The 20,267-nt window shown below is 36.7% G+C and overlaps 2 protein-coding genes across 2 annotated transcripts in view; one reads left to right on the top strand and one right to left on the bottom strand.

Annotated features, from left to right (window-relative positions):
• LOC109102931 (tumor necrosis factor receptor superfamily member EDAR-like) overlaps positions 1-20,108 on the bottom strand; it is a 36,277-nt gene extending 16,169 nt beyond the window's left edge. The window contains 4 exon segments of the mRNA XM_042764408.1: positions 1-106; positions 5,740-5,862; positions 8,893-8,977; positions 19,785-20,108. The exon segment at positions 1-106 is cut by the window's left edge and continues 76 nt beyond it. Coding sequence (XP_042620342.1) covers positions 1-106; positions 5,740-5,862; positions 8,893-8,943 — 280 coding nt within the window. The 5' untranslated portion in view covers positions 8,944-8,977; positions 19,785-20,108.
• The window catches only part of LOC109060486 (phosducin-like 3), a 261,660-nt gene that overhangs the window by 61,405 nt on the left and 179,988 nt on the right, over positions 1-20,267 (top strand). The gene's annotated exons all lie outside the window — the stretch shown is intronic.

The raw sequence follows: 20,267 nt of genomic DNA, 5'->3' as shown, positions 1-20,267 counted from the left end.
CGCAGTCTTTGTGGCGCCGGCAGATCTCATACTTGCCTTTGGAGAATTTCCCGGCCGGACAGGCCACGCAGCTGTAGTCGTCATCCTTAGAGCCGTAACCACAGTTCTGAAAAACACACGTTACAGAAATCACTTCAAACTCTACAGCATTATTTCTACAGCACTTTGATTGAAACAGATTGATTCAAAACAGCTTCACAAAGATAAACAGGAAAATAACAGTTTTGGAAAATTATGAAACGACTTCAATTTCAGCTGTAAAGTAAGGAAGCTTGTTTCTGCCATGGGATAAAAAATGTGACTTTTTGCAATTCTGACTAACTAACTATCTATCTATCTATCTATCTATCTATCTATCTATCTATCTATCTATCTATCTATATATCTATCTGTCTGTCTGTCTGTCTGTCTGTCTATCGGTCTGTCTTACATTTCGCTGTCTGACGGTCTGTATGTCTGTTTTTCAGTCTGTCTGTCTGTCGGTCTGTCTGTCGGTCTGTCTGTCTGTCTGTCTGTCTGTCTTTCGGTCTGTCTGTCTGTCTGTCTGTCTGTCTTTCGGTCTGTCTGTCGGTCTGTCTGTCTGTCTTTCGGTCTGTCTGTCGGTCTGTCTGTCTGTCTGTCTATCTGTCGGTCTGTCTTACATTTCGCTGTCTGTCTGTCTGTCTGTCTGTTTTTCAGTCTGTCTGTCTGTCGGTCTGTCTGTCGGTCTGTCTGTCTGTCTGTCTTTCGGTCTGTCTGTCGGTCTGTCGGTCTGTCTGTCTGTCTGTCTTTAATTGTCGGTATGTCTGGTGTCTGTCTTACATTTCGCTGTCTGTCTGTCTGTCTGTTTTTCGGACTGTCTGTCTGTCGGTCTGTCTGTCTGTCTGTCTTTCGGTCTGTCTGTCGGTCTGTCTGTCTGTCTGTCTGTCTGTCTGTCTGTCTTTCGGTCTGTCTGTCGGTCTGTCTGTCTGTCTTTCGGTCTGTCTGTCTGTCTGTCTGTCTGTCTTTCGGTCTGTCTGTCGGTCTGTCTGTCTGTCTGTCTATCTGTCGGTCTGTCTTACATTTCGCTGTCTGTCTGTCGGTCTGTCTGTCTGTCTGTCTGTCTGTCTGTCTGTCTATCTGTCGGTCTGTCTTACATTTCGCTGTCTGTCTGTCTGTCTGTTTTTCAGTCTGTCTGTCTGTCGGTCTGTCTGTCTGTCTGTCTTTCGGTCTGTCTGTCTGTCTGTCTGTCTGTCTGTCTATCTGTCGGTCTGTCTTTCATTTCGCTGTCTGTCTGTCTGTCTGTTTTTCGGACTGTCTGTGTCTGTCTGTCTGGTCTGTCTGTCTTTCGGTCTGTCTGTCGGTCTGTCTGTCGGTCTGTCTGTCTGTCTGTCTTTCGGTCTGTCTGTCGGTCTGTCTGTCTGTCTTTCGGTCTGTCTGTTGGTCTGTCTGTCTGTCTTTCGGTCTGTCTGTCGGTCTGTCTGTCTGTCTGTCGGTCTGTCGGTCTGTCTGTCTTTTGGTCTGTCTGTCTGTCTGTCTGTCTGTCTGTCTGTCTGTCTTTCTGTCTTTCTGTCTGTCTGTCTGTCTGTCTGTCTGTCTGTCTGTCTGTCTGTCTATCTGTCGGTCTGTCTTACATTTCGCTGTCTGTCTGTCTGTCTGTTTTTCGGACTGTCTGTCTGTCGGTCTGTCTGTCTGTCTGTCTTTCGGTCTGTCTGTCGGTCTGTCTGTCTGTCTTTCGGTCTGTCTGTCTGTCTGTCTTTCGGTCTGTCTGTCTGTCTATCTGTCTGTCTGTCTGTCTGTCTGTCTGTCTGTCTGTCTGTCTGTCGGTCTGTCTATCTGTCTATCTGTCGGTCGGTCTGTCTGTCGGTCTGTCTCTGTCGGCCTGTCTGTCTTACATTTTGCTGTCTACCTGTCTGTCGGTCGGTCTGTCTGTCGGTCGGTCTGTCTGTTGGTCTGTCTGTCTGTCTGTCTATCTGTCTGTCTGTCTATCTGTCGGTCTGTCTTTTGGTCTGTCTGTTGGTCTGTCTATCTGTCGGTCGGTCTGTCTGTCTGTCGGTCTGTCTGTCTATCTGTCTGTCTGTCGGTCTGTCTGTTGGTCAGTCTGTCTATCTGTCGGTCGGTCTGTCTGTCTATCTGTCTGTCTGTCTGTCTGTCTGTCTGCATGTCTGTCTGTCTGTCTATCTCTGGCAGTCTGTCTGTTGGTCGGTCAGTCTTTCTGTTGGTCTGTCTGTCTGTCTCTCTGTCTATCTGTCGGACGGATGGTCGTCTGTCTGTGGTATCTCTGTCTTTTGGTTGGTCAGTCGGCCTGTCTGTCTGTCTGTCGGCCTGTCTTTCTGTATGTCTTGACGGTCGGTCTATCTATCGACTTTTTAACTCATAATTCAGATTTTCCCCTTTTGATTTGGGAAATGTAACTTGATGAATTGCGTGCTGTATTTCTCATTTGTTAGTCTCTTTGGATAAATGCATCTGCTAAATTAATAAATGTAAATATTAACTTGGAACTGCAAGAAAGAAAGTCAGACTTTTTTCAAAAAGTCAGAAGATAATGTATCTCATAATTATGTATTTTCTCAGAATTCTGAGTGAGATTTTACCTCGCAGTTCTTACATTTTTATTCCATAGTAGAAAAGCAGCTCTACAGAAGACAATAGAGTTATTATTCAGATCAAGTTTTGTTCTTATCTGATAGTGTCAGTGCAGTTTAATCGATGATATTGCTGAACATTAATTGTCTTTTCATCTTCATTGTAATGCTGTGCTTTGCACTAAGGCATGTGATGTAAAGCCCTGTAGAGCTGATCCATGATCCATCAGAAAAGAATTATTGCACTTCACCGAACATCCAGTTGTTTTTGATCCCGGAATATGATGCAGCAGCTGTACGAGTTCAGCGACCTGCCAAAACCATCCACTTAAACACGCTTAATGAGAAACATGTCATGATGCAACATCCCACCCGTGAGTCTCCACCGGCGGCGCTCAGATTCACATCAGCCGCTCATTTCACTGCCTTTCATAATCCAGATCCGACTGGACACATCTACTGTGTTAGAATAACATCTGACCATGCTTTTCCTTTGCTTTTCCTCCACAGCAACTCTTCCACATCAAAACATTCAAACTAAAATGTGCTTCAGATCACCAAACTCTTACTGATTCGTATGTTAAGGCCCTCACGACATGAAAGGCTTCATCAGAATGACTCCCGAGGCCGTTTCTGCTTTACTATTATTTTCTTGTCATTTATTATTGTTTTCTTGTGACTTTATGGATGTTATCTTTTGATTATAGTGATGTGAGTTATTGATTGTCTTTGTTGGGTGGTTGTGCGTCTTTTTGTTCTTTTGGCCTCCGGTATCGGTTAGAGAGTCTTGAGCGAAGATAAAAGAGACTGAGATGTTGGTACTCGCCATCTGCTCTGATTTAAAACTTATTGAAAAGTTCTTCTCCGTTCTGACATTCACCACCAACATGCATTTCAATTCTGAAGCACACACACACACACACACACACACACACACACACACACACACACACACACACACAAACTCAAACGTCTTTTATCTGCTTCTATTGAATCAAGATCATCTTTGGCCCGAGAGCACCAGCGTTATTGAATTGTTCAGGAACGCAGCATTTCAAGACCTTTTTGTGTTGTAATAGTTTTTAAATGCTTTTTTTTCCAGTAATATGTCCAATATGTCAAAAAACAGAAATAATGACTTTCAGAAATAATATAAAAATTTCAATAAAAAGTAGCAAAAAAAAAAAAAAGGAAAAATAAGTTGCAATAGGTTAAAATAAAATTTTTGATAGAAAGTTGCATTAGTGTTTTGTTATTGCATTCAGAAATAATGTAAATGTAAAAGAAAAAAAAAGTTGCACTGGGTCAAAATTGCATTTTTGTGTGAGAGAGAGAGAGAGAGAAAGAGAGAGAGAGACTTTTAAGTTGCAGAATAAAAAGATTTGTGAGATATAAATGCAGAATTGTGTGATTATCTTTTTAAAATTATTATTTTTCTGTGGCTGAATAAAAACTGAATAGCAATAATTCAAAGTTTTTATCTCACAATTATGACTTTTTTTAAAATATAAGTGTATATGTAACATTTTGTTATTGATTTCAGAAATAATTTAAATAATGTATGGTGATTCAAATAAAAAAAAAAACAACAAAACAAAGAAAATTACTAAATAAAAAATAAACTCAAAATAAGTTGCACTAGGTCAAAATTGCATTTTTTTTTTGAGAGAGAGAGAAACACATTTAAGTTGCATTGGTGTGTAAGTAAGCTTTTGTTATTGTATTCAGAAATAATGTAAAAAAAAGTAAATAAAATGGAAAATGTACAAATGTTTAAAAGATATTTAATATTCAGAAATATTATTGATTAAACTGCACTGACACTATCAGATGAGAACAAATCTTGAACTGAATTAGTTGCATAATTGATGAATTCTGAAGCATAAACGGTTATTTTCCTGTTTATTTTTATCTTTCCTGAAGCTGCTTTAAATCAATCTGTATCGTTTTGATTCTTCGCTCCTCCTTTTCCTCTAGTTCAGTGATGTTCTGAGCTCTTCTGAAGGAACACAAAGCTTTGACCTCCCTGTTCCTGGTGATTTACAGCAGGACCTTCACGAGCGTTAGATGCGTTTTCTGCGTGTGTTTGTGTGATGAAAGAGAACCTGATTTAGATCACAGCTCGTTCAAATTACAGGCCGAAGGCATCGTTAACTCGAAGAAGAAGTGAGAACGACTGAAATATAAAACAGGAGCACTTTACTTGTAATTTTCAGAGCAGACAATCACTGAGGTATAATTATGACTCTTATTTCCATAATAGTTTTTTTTTTTCAGAAATGGTGCATATTTTTCCTGAAATTCATCTCAAGTGTTGTGAAGAGATCCTATATTTTCAAATGCTTTCAGAAAGAAGAACAGCTCTGATGGGATATGCATTTTAAATGTTATTTTGTGATACCAGAAGCACGGCAAAAAGTGCTGTTCTTCCTCAGTATTTCTGTCTTGTTTTCCAATACAAATGTCTAAAGATTCATAAATCAAGACACTGGAAATGCCTTAAAGAATTCCTTAATATAATATGAATTTAAATGAAGTAAAATGCAGTGAGTTTTTGCTTAAAACAAGAACAAATACCTGCCAATGAGGTTAGAAAAAGGATCTTGTTTTTATTTTTAGTGTGGGTTTTTTATATTGTTTTATTGTTGTATTTTTTTTTTTTTTTTTAAGCAATGTTTTTGTTAACTTTTGATGCATTTTTAAGAAAACAAGACACAAGATATTTAGTAATTTTGCATCTCCAGTAAATGTCTTGATTTAAGGATGTTTAGATATTTGTACTGGAAAACAAGACAGAAATGATGGCAAAGAAAATTTTTCTTTTTTTTTCAGCAGTGTACTTTGAGTATTTGTTTCTGAAATACTTTTGGTTTTTGTTAACTATAATAATCCTGATCAGATCTAAGCATGAGTCTTTGAACTAATAAAAGTAATACAAATATTCATTAACTATTTCAGTTTTTCGACTTCAAAATTTCAGGTTTAATTCAATGTGTTACTTGAAATAGAAAAACATTAAATAGTATTTTCTTGTAAAAAGTATTGTGTGTGTGTGTGTGTGCGTGCGTGTGTGTGTGTGTGTGTGTGTGTGTGTGTGTGTGTGTGTGTGAGTGTGTGTGAATGTGTATTTTTGTGTGCGCGTGAGTGTGTTTGTGTGTGTCTGTGCATGTGTGTGTGTGTGTGTGATTCTCACCATGTTCGGCTCTTGTCCCGGCTGGCATTGTGGGCAGGGTTGGCAGCTGCTGACTGTGAGATTATAAAACTCATTTTCTCCACAGCTCAAGTATTCAGCACCCACAAAACACATGCTGGTCACCTGCAACACACACACACACACACACACACACACACACACACACACACACACACACACACACACACACACACACACACACACACATTAAACTCATTAACATACACATAAACTCACATTTGCGGCAGCTGCTATCTTTATGTAACACCTTTTTCAAGTTAATTTATCTGCTTGTATCAGTACAGTGGTGGATCGATGAACTAAAGGCACAAAACTATCAATCTGACGGTCTTATTAAATTAGATCTGCATTTACTCAGTAAAGTCACGTTTCTGTATTTTGTGGCATACAGAAAATTTTGATTTATATATATACACACACATACTAATTTATTCATATATAATATTTATATATTGTTTGTTTGTTTTCTTATACTTTGATACTGGAGGCCACCATGCTTTATAAAGATGCTAATAATGTATATGTTATAATTCTTTATATCTTTTAATAAACAACTGTAACCAAGGTTAAATGCATTATAATATTTGCAGATTTCTTGTTGCATCTGAAATAGTTTTTTTTGTCATTTGTTTTAATGCATTATACTTTACAAAGGTGGGTTCAATGAATAGATAAATATTATAATCCACGTAACGGCAGTTACGGTTATTAATGAGATCATACAATGCATATAATTAATTATTTTACAGTGCATTACATATAAAGGCTTTAAGTATATAAATAAAGGTTTATGATATGACTGTTCAAGTGTATAAACAGCAACTTGAAGGAAACATTTGTTTTTGACTCCAAAATTCACTTGAGATATAACTGTGTAATTTACATCGTAGAACAAAACACAAAAGTCTCTTTAAGTGGTTTTAACTACAGGCCTTGTTTTACAAATCCAGTATTCCCGAAACAAATAGGAAACCCTTCCAGGTTCACCTTCAACATTTCAAACAATCAAGCAAGAAACAACCGCAGAAACAAATATTTTCCGTCCATCTTCCCAGAAGGGTAAAGTGTGCAGGTGCTGATGCAATAAGGAAATGGTTGAGTGTGGGTTCAATTAAAGAATTAAAGCGGAGAACCACAAAGCATCTCATTCAGCCCGAGCCAATCAACATCAAGCTCCGCCCACACGCTTCCTTAAAGCCAAAATCCACAAACAACCAACTTGTTGTTTCGCCTCAATTCACATTCGTTACTTCATGAACGGAGAACATAATTTATGTTTGGGGAAATGAAAGGGGAGGGAATGTGGAGAGGGACAGGATGACGTTGAGTTGTGTTTTGAAGCACAGTACGCTTGTGTGATTGTAATCAGATCACAGCAGATCAGAATCATGCATCTGCTCTCAATCACAGAGACACACATCAGCAATAGCACCATCAGATGTGAATACTCATTTTGAGCTGCTGACTCCAAAAATAGAGTCTGTTTTGCTGTTTCACGTCACTTTCTCACTAAATAGGATGCATTTCATAGCATTTGTGTGATGGAAAGCCTGGTATTCTCTCTTAATCAGCATTATACGCTCTGATCAATTCACACGCATGACATGATTTGATGCACGATCCTGAATTCATGCTCAGAATTACAGCTAATGACAAAAGAACATTTTATAATGATGGTTTCAGGCTCAGACTAATGACCAGAGAAAGGAGGAAGTTTATTACAGATTTCATGTAAAAAAAAATATATATATTTGTGAAGACGTTAAATTGAGTATTTGAATTTATTTTTCTAGATGCATTTTGAATACTTCTTTTTGTCATTAAACTTTGTTTTTGTTATTTTTAGAAGTGCATTAAAGATAATTTGAACAATCTTCATTCTTATTTTGTGAAAACAAAAAGTGATGGAATTTTTTTAATTTATATTTTTGAACGCATCAGATTAGTTAATATTAGACCTTTTTCTGCAAATCAGCAGAATTAGTAAGTAAACGCAAACATGAACCAGATGTTTATTACAGTTAACTAAACCTAAAAGCTTTGTCACTTGAAAACAGTATAGTAAGTTTTATCAGAAATACATTAAAATGTAAAAAAAAGTGAAAAATTAAAAAGTTTTAGCTAGTTTCCAAGGCAACATTCTCATTTTCATTTTAATTCATTTTATTTTCATTTCTCATTTTAAAATAACTACAACTGAAATAGTAAATAACAAAAACTATAAAGACACATTTAATGAAATTACGAAATTACTAAAATTACAACGAAATCAGAAAATATAAAAATAAAAACTAATTTAAAATATTAAAACAAAACTATAATAGTATCTCACTATGACACCAAAATAACTCTTATAACTTTGGTTTGACTTCATCCAATCAGTAAAAGTAATAACAAAAGAAAACTAAGACAGATTTTGTGTTTATGTGAAGTTCTTCGACGGTGAATGGAATATGTCAAGATATTTTCCAGTCCTTTGAAAACTTATTTTGTTATTTTCATAAATGCATTAAATCTGATACACAAATATAGTTGAACTTATTTTGTAAAATAAAAATCTGTACACGATGAGACGCTTTAGTGATATTTTTGAACTCAGAATCATGAATTTATGTAATGTTCAAAAGTCAGTCAAACTATGGAGCACACTAGATGCACCACTAAATATCAGTCTGATTGTGTCTGAAGTTGACTTGAATTGGTTCTAGATCATGAGATGTGAGATTATGGTGTTTTGTAAGTGGTTCTCCGGTATCTTGGCAGTCAAGCAGCACATTTGCAGCCTTTTCTTTTCTCACTCTATAGAGAATAATGCTCCTGTTATCGAGTGGCAGCAGTTTTCTCTTGGACAAAGGCTCAATTGACACTGAGGGCTGATTTAGCAGTAATAAATGGGATTTTGGCTCACGTTTGGACTCACGGCTCTTGGGAAGGGCATTAAAAGCCTATCATTAAAGACGCTGCGCAGAGAAATTACGCTCTGGGAACGCAGCCAGACAGATTCGGTGTTGCACACATGAAGGAGGTGGGAGACGCGTTCAGAGACAGACTAACATGTGCTCAAAGACACCTTTGTAGTCGACGTCGCTCGTGTTTGGACGGGCTGTGGTCTTGGCTGCGTGAGGGACTTACCAGCAGAAGAGGCAGGAGCTGTGATCGTCTCTGTCCTCCTCTCTGGCCCATGTTGATGATGATGTTGTCTTCCTCCTGAGGAGCTCTGAAACAAGAGCAAAATCAGATGAACACCGCAAAAATCATGTAAACATGGCTTGTAAACACTGCTTGATCTGTGCAGATTTCTCTCCTGATTCACACCAGAACTCTTTTTCACTGGAGGAAGTGTTATTATGGATTATAGACTCTATGTATTTGAGTTAAAAACGTCTTAATGCTGGATGTGTTTCATCTTTTTGTCTTCTCCAGATGTTAACTGATGGACTGGAGTGCTGTGGATTACTTGTGGATTATTGTGATGTTTTTATCAGCTGTTTTGTCTCTCATTCTGACGGCACCCATTCACTGCAGAGCATCCATTGCTGAGACACTGATGCAGTGCTACATTTCAAACAAGAACAAATATCTGCCAGTTGGCTCTGAAAAAACTACTTAATTAATTGTTTTTATTTTGTTTTGTTTTTTTCCAGAAAACAAGCCTTCAGTTTGCTTCTGCAATAATATATCTTGATTTAAGAAACATTAGATATTTTGTACTGTAGTTACAAGACAGAAATACCTGAGGAAGAAGAAAATCATTTTTTTAGTGAATTGCATGTGATGCAGTGCTTCATTCTGCAGAAACACACATGCATGTGTCAAACACAGTGAGGGAAGCATGCATGGGACCTTTGACCTCACACAACACTGAATGTCTGTAATGAGCAAAATGACACCAAAACTGACTTTGTTTCTATAAAAATATGTCCCAATGTACCATATTTCACAGGAGTTTTCCATGTATTTTTGAATTCTGCATTGCATTGTGTTTTATGGTTAAAAGAGATGTCCTCAAAGTTTTTTCACAATGCTCATAATTTCAAAGCAGCTTCACAGAAAATCATGCCTTATAGTCACATTTAGCAGATTAGACCTGAACGATAATATATAGTTACATTTTGCAATGATTTTACATCTAACGCAGCTTATAGAAATAATGCAGTCATGTCTTACTCAACAGCAAGAAAAACCACCAACACTTCTATCTACATCACTTGTGCTCTGACATTTCCATCAACCTCAGAACAGCACAATCCTCCAGAGAGCCAAAGAAACCTCTAAAAAGATCGGTATTGGTGATCGGTATCGGCAGATACTGCTTTCTTTGATCGGCGATCAGTGATCGGACTCAAAAATCCTGATCGGAGCACCCCTATTATAGGCTGTTCTTGGGTCTGATTCATTCACAGAACACTGGGCAAAAAATACTAAATGAAATTAAAAAAAGTAAATAAAGAAAGGTAATTGTGACTTTTTATCTCACAGATATTTTTTCTCACAATTCTGACTTTTTTCTCAGAATTGCATGATATAAACTCGCAATTACAACTTATGAAGTCAGAATGGCGTGACAGAAACTTCACAGAAAAGTCACTTTTTTTTTTTTTTTTTTTTTATCTTTTTACAATTCTGACTTCTTTATAAGTTCGGTTTGGGGGGGGGGGCAGATTTATTTTATTTTTTTTACAGTTGTGTGATATAAACTCACAATTCTTATAAAGTTAGAATTGTGAAATAAAATTATTATTATTATTATTATTATTATTATTTGTTTAGTAGTGGAAACGGTCTTCCATATACCCTCACCGGCCACTTTATTAGGTACACCTGTTCAATTGCTTGGTAACACAAACACTAAGAACAGGAAACGGAGGCTACAATTCACACAGGCTCACCAGAACTGGACAATAGAAGATTGGAAAAACGTTGCCTGGTCTGTTGAGTCTCAATTTCTGCTGCGACATTCAGATGTTAGGGTCAGAATTTGGCATAAAGAACATGAAAGTGTGGATCATTGATGCCTTGTCTCAGTGGTTCAGGCTGCTGGTGAAGTGGTGTGGGGGATATTTTCTTGGCACACTTTGGGCCAGTTGAGCATCGTTTAAATGCCACAGCCTACCTGAGTATTTGTTGCTGACCATGTCCATCTCTTTATGACTACAGTGTGCCTATCTTCTGATGGCTACTTCCAGCAGGATAATGCACCATGTCACAAAGCTCGAATCAACTCAGACTGATTTCTTGAACATGACAATGAGTTCACTTTACTCAAATGGCCTCCACAGTCACCAGATCTCAATCCAACAGAGCAGCTTTGGGATGTGGTGGAACAGGAGATTCGCATCATGGATGAGCAGCCGACAAATCTGCAGCAACTGCGTGATGCTATCATGTCAATATGGACCAAAATCTCTGAGGAATGTTTCCAAACCCTTGTTGAATCTATGCCACGAAGAATTAAGGCAGTTCTGAAGGCAAAAGGGGATCCAACCAGGTACTAGCAAGGTGTACCCAATAAAGTGGCCAGTGAGTGTATAATCATGCATAGCTATGATAGTAAAATAAATTCATCTTCTCATGTAATTTGTTTTAAAAATGTGTTTGGGCAATACAAACTACTCTAATGCTTCCTTTTTTTTGCTCAGAAATGAAAGCTCTTTTTTTTCTCGTTTGTGATGTTGTAAAGGTTGCGACCTGCTGCTTTAATGTACAACCGTCCCCGTTCACTGCACTAATGTCTTATGGTTTGCTGAAGCTGAGAAGTTGAGCGTGTTTTATAGCGGTAGTGCTGTCATCTGAACCCACCCGCATCAACATCAGCACTGAGCTCAAACACTGCAGCCCCCATGATGCCTCGCTGCATGAGGGAGAGCTGAGAAAATACATGTGAACACAAAGAGAGGAAAGGATCACCGATAACAACAACAACACAAACCACATCGCTATCAGTATCAGCAGAAAACTGATCAGATATCATACGGGTTTAGTGAAGAAAGACACATTTCTGCTGTAACGACATGTGTTGTGTTTCAATTCTAAGTCTTGTTACTGTTAACTAAAATTAAATCTAAAACTATTAAAAAAGGTTTTGGGTAAAAGAAAAAAAAACTGAAATTTAATATTAGTTTAGTATATTATAAATATTAGATGAAATGCTTAAACTAAAATTTAATTTTATTAGAATTTTTTTTTAAACTGAAATTAAAAATGTTGCCTTGACAACTAACAGAAATATGATTTAGATGAAGTACTAAAAATCCTAAAACTAGAACTGAAATATAAATACATTAAAGCTAAATAAAAATATAAAATAAATAATAAAAAGGACAAAAGCACACAACAAAATTACAAAAATGATTATAAATAGCCTTTTTATTTAATTAAATTTTAAAACTATAATTACAAATGAATTTGCTATCTGAAATAAGATTTAAAGTACTACAATTATTAAACTAGAACTGACATAAAAATAAAGTAAAACAAACAAACAAACAAAAAACAAGAGTACTAAAACTCAGGTTTATTATAAATAAACTTTAATTTTAATAATAAAAAAGAATATGCTTTAGTTGAAATACTAAAATTACTAAAACTAGAACTGACAAAATAAAATGAAAAAATAAAAAATAAAACCAAAAACACATAACAAAATTACAAAAAGTTACATTTTAAAATTAGAAATAACAAAGCTGAAACTTTATTTGAAGTAAAACTAAAATCAGAAGTAAAATGAAAATAAACCTAAACAGAAATATAAAAAAAATAAGTAAAAAAAGCACATAAAATGATTAAAACATGAATAAATACTGTAATGTAATACTAAACAATACTAAAACAACACTACTCTGTAATTCTAACAAAAAATAATGACTATTTTCTAGCAAAATACAAGACAGAAAATGTTTTTATCAGGATGGTAGTGGTGCTCAAACAAACAAAGCTCAGGGTGGCTTGACTTGCTTAAAAATGAACCTGACTGGGGAATATTTGCTCAAACCACACATTCCCATCAGGCACTTCACGAGGCACCTTCCTCCAACAAGCACAGAACAGCCACCGCCAGTCTGACGGAGAGACGAAACGACTGTCTGCGACGAACCCCTCGGCTCTGCGTTTCATCAGAGGACTTAGAGAAGGATGAAGGGGAGAGCAGAAGAAGTTATTTTTGCAGGAAACGAAGCGAGCGCCAAACGCCTGTGCCCCTGAGCCCCCCGGCTCATTATCTGACAAAACGAACACACACGCCCAAGACGCTTTCATCAGAATCCAGATCCAGTGCTTTCCTCTCCACACGCCGGGCTGGAATGCACTGCACTCCCAACACAAGTGCTCTGACGAATGCTGCCTGGGCTTGCCTCTGTTTGAAAGTCGACCGCAGACTCGCCGCCCCGGGTTATTAATCTTATAACGACCACATAATCTAAGATAAATACACAGAGTATCATTATCCTTATCGTTAATAGTCCTGAAATATCAGTTCCTAGGCGAAAAGAGAAGGTGAAGATATTATTACTCCAAACGACCCGTCCGATTCTGCCACAGAAAGACTTTTACCATTAAAAACACTTAAAAAATGATTTCATTTAAACAGTTTACTTTGATTTAATGCCACTGTATCAGGTTTCTCTTTGAAATGTGATTTCTTGTTAAACTGACTTGAAATGTTTTCACTTTGGCTTCTTTTTAAGGCAAGACACCCAGGTGAATAGGGTAAAAATGTAATTAAAAGATATCCTAATACTTGCCTTAGTTGACTGATTACATTAAGAATTGCAAAAAATGTTTTGTATTACAAGTTTTCTGTTTAAGATGCAAATAGGGCATTATCTGATTAAAACTGCACTAATTTTCACCATGCTTTTTCAGAGGTAAAATGTTATATAAATCAGTGTGCATGACATATAAACAAAACCCTATATAAAAACCTTCAGAATATGGATAAGAATAAAGCTGTAAGTTTTGGTGTATGTAAGTGCTGCTGAAGTGGAGAAACAAACTCATTTTGAGTAAACCATCTTTAAAGAAACAGTAAAAATTAATTGCATAGATGCAAATAGATAAAGTGCAATAATAAAACCAGGTGAATGATATATGAACAAACCCCTCAGTAAAACCCTTCAGAATATAGATGGGAATAAAACTGTAAAGTTTGGTGTATTTAAGTGCTGCTGAAGTGGAGAAAAAACTAATTTTGAGGAAACCGTCTTTAAAGATACCGTAAAAATTAATTCTACAGACGCAAATAGATAAAGTGCAATAATAAAACCAGGTGAATGATATATGAACAAACCCCTCAGTAAAACCCTTCAGAATATAGATAGGAATAAAACTGTAAAGTTTGGTGCATGTCAGTGCTGCTGAAGTGGAGAAAAATCTCTTTAAAGATATGGATTGGAATCGACATCTACTGATGCAAAAAGATAAAGTTCAATAAAATAAATACTTAAATGTGTATTTTGGTTGCTTTCTTTCTGCTAGTTTGAAACAACATGTTATGAATAGCCCAAAATTGACCAGAGAATGAAAAAACTGTTTATACCAGTAGTATCTTGCATTAAAAGAACTGGTTAACTGTGTTAAACTGAAGTGACCGGTCTGCGCTTAGAGCAACTGTGTGTTTAATTAGTGAATATGAATGACAGATTGGTTTCTGTGAGGTCTGTGTGGGCCGATCATAAGCTGAACAGACACACAAAGAGCTTTAATGTCAACAGCGAGTCTCATGGGAGTTTGCGCGGGAAACCCCCGTCTCTCAGAAGCAAAGCACACAGGCTTATCATTCCTGTTGTTTATACCAAAACGGAAAGCAGAGAAAAGAAATAATCTCAGTTGTGCTTTAAGCTGTGAGCGAGACCTTGTTGTCGTTTCCTCGTTCCACCTCTTTACCAGTATCTTCAGATGAACACAAATCAACTCAACACACACATCCGGCTCTGAGACACTGAACATAAATGGCCTGTAATTCGTCTGCGCTGATATTTGTTGTCAGATTAGGAAATGACTCTTCAAACGGCACTAATCAGTGAGGAAATGAGAGCCGGGCTTCACTTGGTCTGCTTCCCAGTTCATTTCCAATGTGAATTAAATGATCATAGATTCTAGTCTCCCTGGCATCAGTGTGTTTAGTTCAGTAGTGATGGGCTTGTGTTCCATATAACTTTGAGGACAAACTGTGCATATTGTAGTAGATTCTGCTCTCTACACCAGTTATTAGTTTTTTTTATTGTACATTTAAGCATCTGCCAGATGCTTACAGTGCAACTTACAGCACTATCACTTCCATGGGAATCTAACTCATAAGAAGTAATAAAAGCTAGTAATTACTTTTGTAAATTACAAAATGAACACCAAATGTTCACACACACCTTTAACCTGCATCAACCTGCCATCCAACTCAAACGTCTAACAACACCCTAGAAACCATGCAGAACACCCGAGCTAGTATCAAACCTACAGAAGCTTCAGACAATCAAGGCTTTTGTTAAGTCTACAATCTCAGCGTCCTGATATCGGAGAAGGATTGCGCTAGCAGGGAAGCTTAAGAAGCTGTTAAGTCGCTGTTGAATCCTGCTCGTTTGCCAGCGTTCCTCCTTCAGATCTCTGCCTCGCAGTCATTGACGTTCAGGGTGAAAAGTTTATTTCAAAGTCAGGCGCTACTATGGAGCCGTATGGAACCTGGAGGTACGGAGAGAGTATGTGATCGTACACGCAGACGGAGGATGTGCGGCTCCTCAGGTTTCCTCCTAAACACTCACCAAAGGAAAGACATGAAAGCTGCGAAAAACTATAATCTTCTCATTTCAAACGTCAAGCACAGTTATGCTACAGGAGACCAATCCAAACAAATCAAGAAGGACTACTGTAGACCGGATCGTCACCTGTTCATCCTACACTCAAAACAATAAAGGCTTTCAAAGTGATACCATTAAAGACTGCATTTCTTATTTTATATCTCACAATTCTGACATTTTTCTTAGAATTTCAAGTTTTTAATCTCACTAATCAGATGTTATATCACAATTCTGAGTTTATATCAGAATCAGAATCAGAATTAGCTTTATTCGCAATTCTGACTTTTTTCTTAGAATTTCAAGTTTTTAATCTCACTAATCAGATGTTATATCACAATTCTGAGTTTATATCAGAATCAGAATCAGCTTTATTCGCAATTCTGACTTTTTTCTTAAAATTGCACATTTTTATCTCACAATTTAACTTAATATCTCACAGTTCTGAGTTAATATTGCATTTACAAGTTTTTATCTCACATTTTAGATTTTTTTCTTAGAATTGCAAATTTTTAATCTCGCAATTCTGTTTATAACTCACTATTCTGACTTTATACCACACTACTCTGTTTTATCTCATGCTTCTGGTTTTTATCTCACAATTCTGAGTTTTTAGCTCGCAATTCTGTTTATCTCGCAATTCTGTTTTTATCTCTGAATTCTGACTTTTATATCTCGAAATTCTGTGTTTTATCTCGGAATTCTGTTTATATCTTGCAATTCTGACTTTAGATCTCGCAGTTCTGTTATATCTTGCAGTTCTGTCTTTATATCTCACAATTCGGTTTATATCTCGCAATTCTGTTTTATCTCGGAATTCTGTTTATATCTTGCAATTCCGACTTTATATCATGCAATTCTGTTTTATCACCCAATTCTGAGTTTTTTTTTCTCGCAATTCTGTTTTTATCTCATAATTCTAAATTTTGACTTTATATCTTGTAGTTCTATATCTCGCAATTTTGAGTTTTTATCTCGCAATTCTGACTACATCTCACAATTGTGAATATATCTCGCAATATTTTTAAGAAAAATTGCTTGATGTTTTTGTTGGAAAAGTCCAAATGGTGAGATATAAACTCATAATTGTGATAAAAAAGTCTGAATTCTAAGAATAAAAGTTCAAATTGTGAGATATAAACTCATTTTAATTACTTTTGATATTTTTAATTCTGTTGTGGAAATAAACTTCTAATACATATAGTGTAAAAACATGCTTTGATTATGTTTAACTAGACTTACTGTATTTTACTTCTTACATTAGTTATACTTTACAGTTACATACAGAAGACAACTTGCAGTGAAACATGGTCAGCTACTTTATACATTAAATATATCAATAGTAGATAAGACAGCCATAAGAAATAATAATGAAAAAATAAGTTATAATAATAATAATGACAAAACAATATAGAAGGAAAACTAAAAAAAAAAAAAAAAAAAACACACACACAACTACAACAACTGTTTGGTTGAAATGACTTTCCTCGGACTGAAAAACAATTATCTTTCATTTGAAAGCGAACCCATAAATGTTGATGGCGATGAAAAGCCGTGGTGGTTCTGCTCGACTGACACACGAGCACAAAGGCCGGTGTTTTTTGGGCTGTGGTATCTTACAGGGAGGTGCTGTCTACATCCTGACTTTTACTGGGAACACACAAACACTCCTCACCTTTTGATGATTTTAATTACAGCTTTTCAATGAAAGCAAAGCAAAGCCAGAGAAAAAGCCGCTCGGCAGCAGCTGAAGGAGAGTGAAGCTCTGCTGTCTTTTCATGTGACCGGAGCCTTTGATTCCTCTCATCCTTCAGACGACGTGACAGAGTCTCATCAATCACTCCTTTCTCTGCCCTGATGCTTCTGGCTGCTCTGAGTTTACTTATGGCCAAACCTACCGTATATCCTCCTTCAGGCATTGAGTGCCAGTGTGTGTGTGTTCACAATGAGACTCAATGCTTCTGTCTGACCAGCTTAAATCTCTCTTAGCATTAACCCTTGTGCTGCTGGAAATACTTCACCTAATTTGGTGTTTCCAGTCAAAAATGACCAGCCTTTTAAAATTGCTTGTAAATCTCTAATTATGCTGTATTATCACCAAATCTTGGATTTAATCTTTTTATCAGCTTGTTTTCTTTCAATTAGTACAGGTCTTGTGTTTCTTTTTGGATCTGACTGATCACAGGCCGCACTGATTTGAGCTCATGCACCTCAGTTATTGAGCTAAAATATTTTTTTTAAAAATTGGGGAATTAAATCTGATCAATCAGTTCCAAAAAAATAAAAAACCTGTACTAATCAAGATTATTATAGTTAACTAAAACTAAAATTAAATTAAAGCCAAAAAAGTTAAAAAAGTTTAAAAAAAAGTTTAAAAAAATTAAAAATGTTTTTACAATAAATAAAAAACACTATCTTAAATAAAATATATATTTTTAAATTTTTAAATAAATGTGACTTTTTTTGTTTAGAGACTATATATAAATTTAAAAATAACAACAACAAAAAAACACAATAAAACTACTAAAACTTAAACTAAAATGAAAATGTAAAATATATTTAATATTTAAAATATTAAAACTATAGTAGTATCATTTATACTAAAACAACACTGGTGCTAATTGAAAGAAAACAAATTGATAAAAAGATTTAATCCAAGATTAATAATACAGTATTACGAGAAATTTATACGCAATTTGGCTGTTTTTGAACACCACAAGTGCAACAACATATAATAAAAAAGTACAATAATTATTAAAGACATTTTCTGAAGTTGTTCTATAATGTGTTTTAGTCCAATTTGATAACATTAACCAAAATCAAAATGACCCAAACACAACATGAACGCCGTTCATTTAAACTATAAAATCGACAATTCAAGCTCGAGAAGAAAAAGAGGCGGAGTAACAGCCGTCATTAAATTCAGCAGTTTAACCCCTGCTGGCAGATGCTGCAACTACAACTATAACTATTTACAGCCATTCACCAGCAGAAGTGCTTTCAGTACACATCATGAGTGCGACTGTTACAGATACAGCATATCAATTCACATAAATATCACTGAGAGAATCCCAAACCTCCACCATGATGATTCAGATCATCACATACTGCTGTGATCTGACCTTTGACCTTCTGCATTTACAGCCTAAGTAAGGGAATATACTGTAGAGGTATTTCTTCAACTTCAGCCACTTTGAGGGGTGGATTCTAATCAAAACTAACAGATTTCGACATTTTAAGGTCACATAGCTTTTTGCCACACCTTCATCATTTAATTTGACTATTTTTAAAATGTCTTTTACTAATGCGTTACGTGTTACAATCTTAATGAAAATTCATTATGAAAATGTTTTTAATATTATTTAATTACCTGCATTTAGGATGCATAAAATGCCAACTATGATGAGCTTCAACAAGATGTCGTACTTTTTTAGTAGAAAATTATTAATGTCATTTCCACCACAGAATAAGATGAACATTGTGCTTTTTTTCCTGCAGAGGTGTAGACTGTAAAACAACCGTTTTCGAACAGATTCAGTATGTGGGTCAATCAAGATTAGTCACGAATAGAAATTACACAGTTGCATTAGGAAAACCAAGACTGAGATAACTAATGCAGCCGTATAGAATACAATATAACAAGTGTAGATCAATAAATAATCCCAAAAGCATCGTTTGCCAACTATGAGTGCAAGTTATTACTCTATTAGTAACGACGGAACCCGCGACCATAAAGTTGCTTTTGGAAATGCAATTAATTTCCACTTGCTTCTATCTATTAATAATGATTCCAGCAGCGCGCGCTCAGCATTGCGTCTTTTCTCCAGTAGCCTAATGTTTTTCTCGGATCGCTCGCGCTTATTTCCTCCTTCAGCCGCAGCTCGAAGTCACAGAGACACCAGGAGCGCGTGCATGCGAGCGCATGCCTCATCTCCACGCAGGACTTTCCCCCACATCTCATCTCCGCATGGGACAGCCAAAGCATTCCCAGAACTAGTCCTTCACTAGTTTAGAATAACTTACGTAGCGCAACATCCTTAGAATCAACACCAATGCCTAGTGCGCAAAGTTCAAGAGCGCACGAACTGATATAACAAGCCTTACTAACCAGCTAAACACCTACAGTGTTGAAAACTCACATTTGTAGGAGAATAAGAGCAGTAACGGTCCGTTTGCATCTCAATGAAGCAGGAATTTCCCTGACGGTAAAAAAGCCGCAGCGCATTCCTGAGGCGCCTTTACCTGCGAGGAGACGGAGACGCGTCTGCGCTTCTGCGCTTCAGCTCGACTCAAACCCGGGAGATTCTTCAGCACGATCCGCCCCGAGACTCTCGCGCGTCGGGGTCCGAGCAGAAATCTGGACTGAGTTCAGATCATCGCAGTGAATCGGATCATTAGCGCGCACGGCAGCGTCCGTCGCCTCTTAAAGCGCTTCAGGCTCGTTTCTGCGTCGGGCTCCACCTCGAACGAGACCCAGAGATGCTCTCCGCCCAGAATGAACCTGAGACAGGTATGCAAGCGCCTCTACAGACTCACTGCTGCCCGCCAGCGGCACAGACACACAACTGCACGAAGAAGAGAAGATCAAGCAGCAGCATCAAAGCAAGATCAAACCGGCTTGTTTCTGTTTCTGATCGGAACTGTGTAATTATTTTGATAATATATATTGATGTGCAAGAGATGTATGATGTTCTACCAAGTGTTTACGGACTCATAGATGGCAGG

Source organism: Cyprinus carpio, chromosome A9 (genome assembly GCF_018340385.1).
Source record: "Cyprinus carpio isolate SPL01 chromosome A9, ASM1834038v1, whole genome shotgun sequence".
Classification (NCBI taxonomy): Eukaryota; Metazoa; Chordata; class Actinopteri; order Cypriniformes; family Cyprinidae; genus Cyprinus; species Cyprinus carpio.
This window is presented reverse-complemented; position numbering and strand designations above follow the sequence as displayed.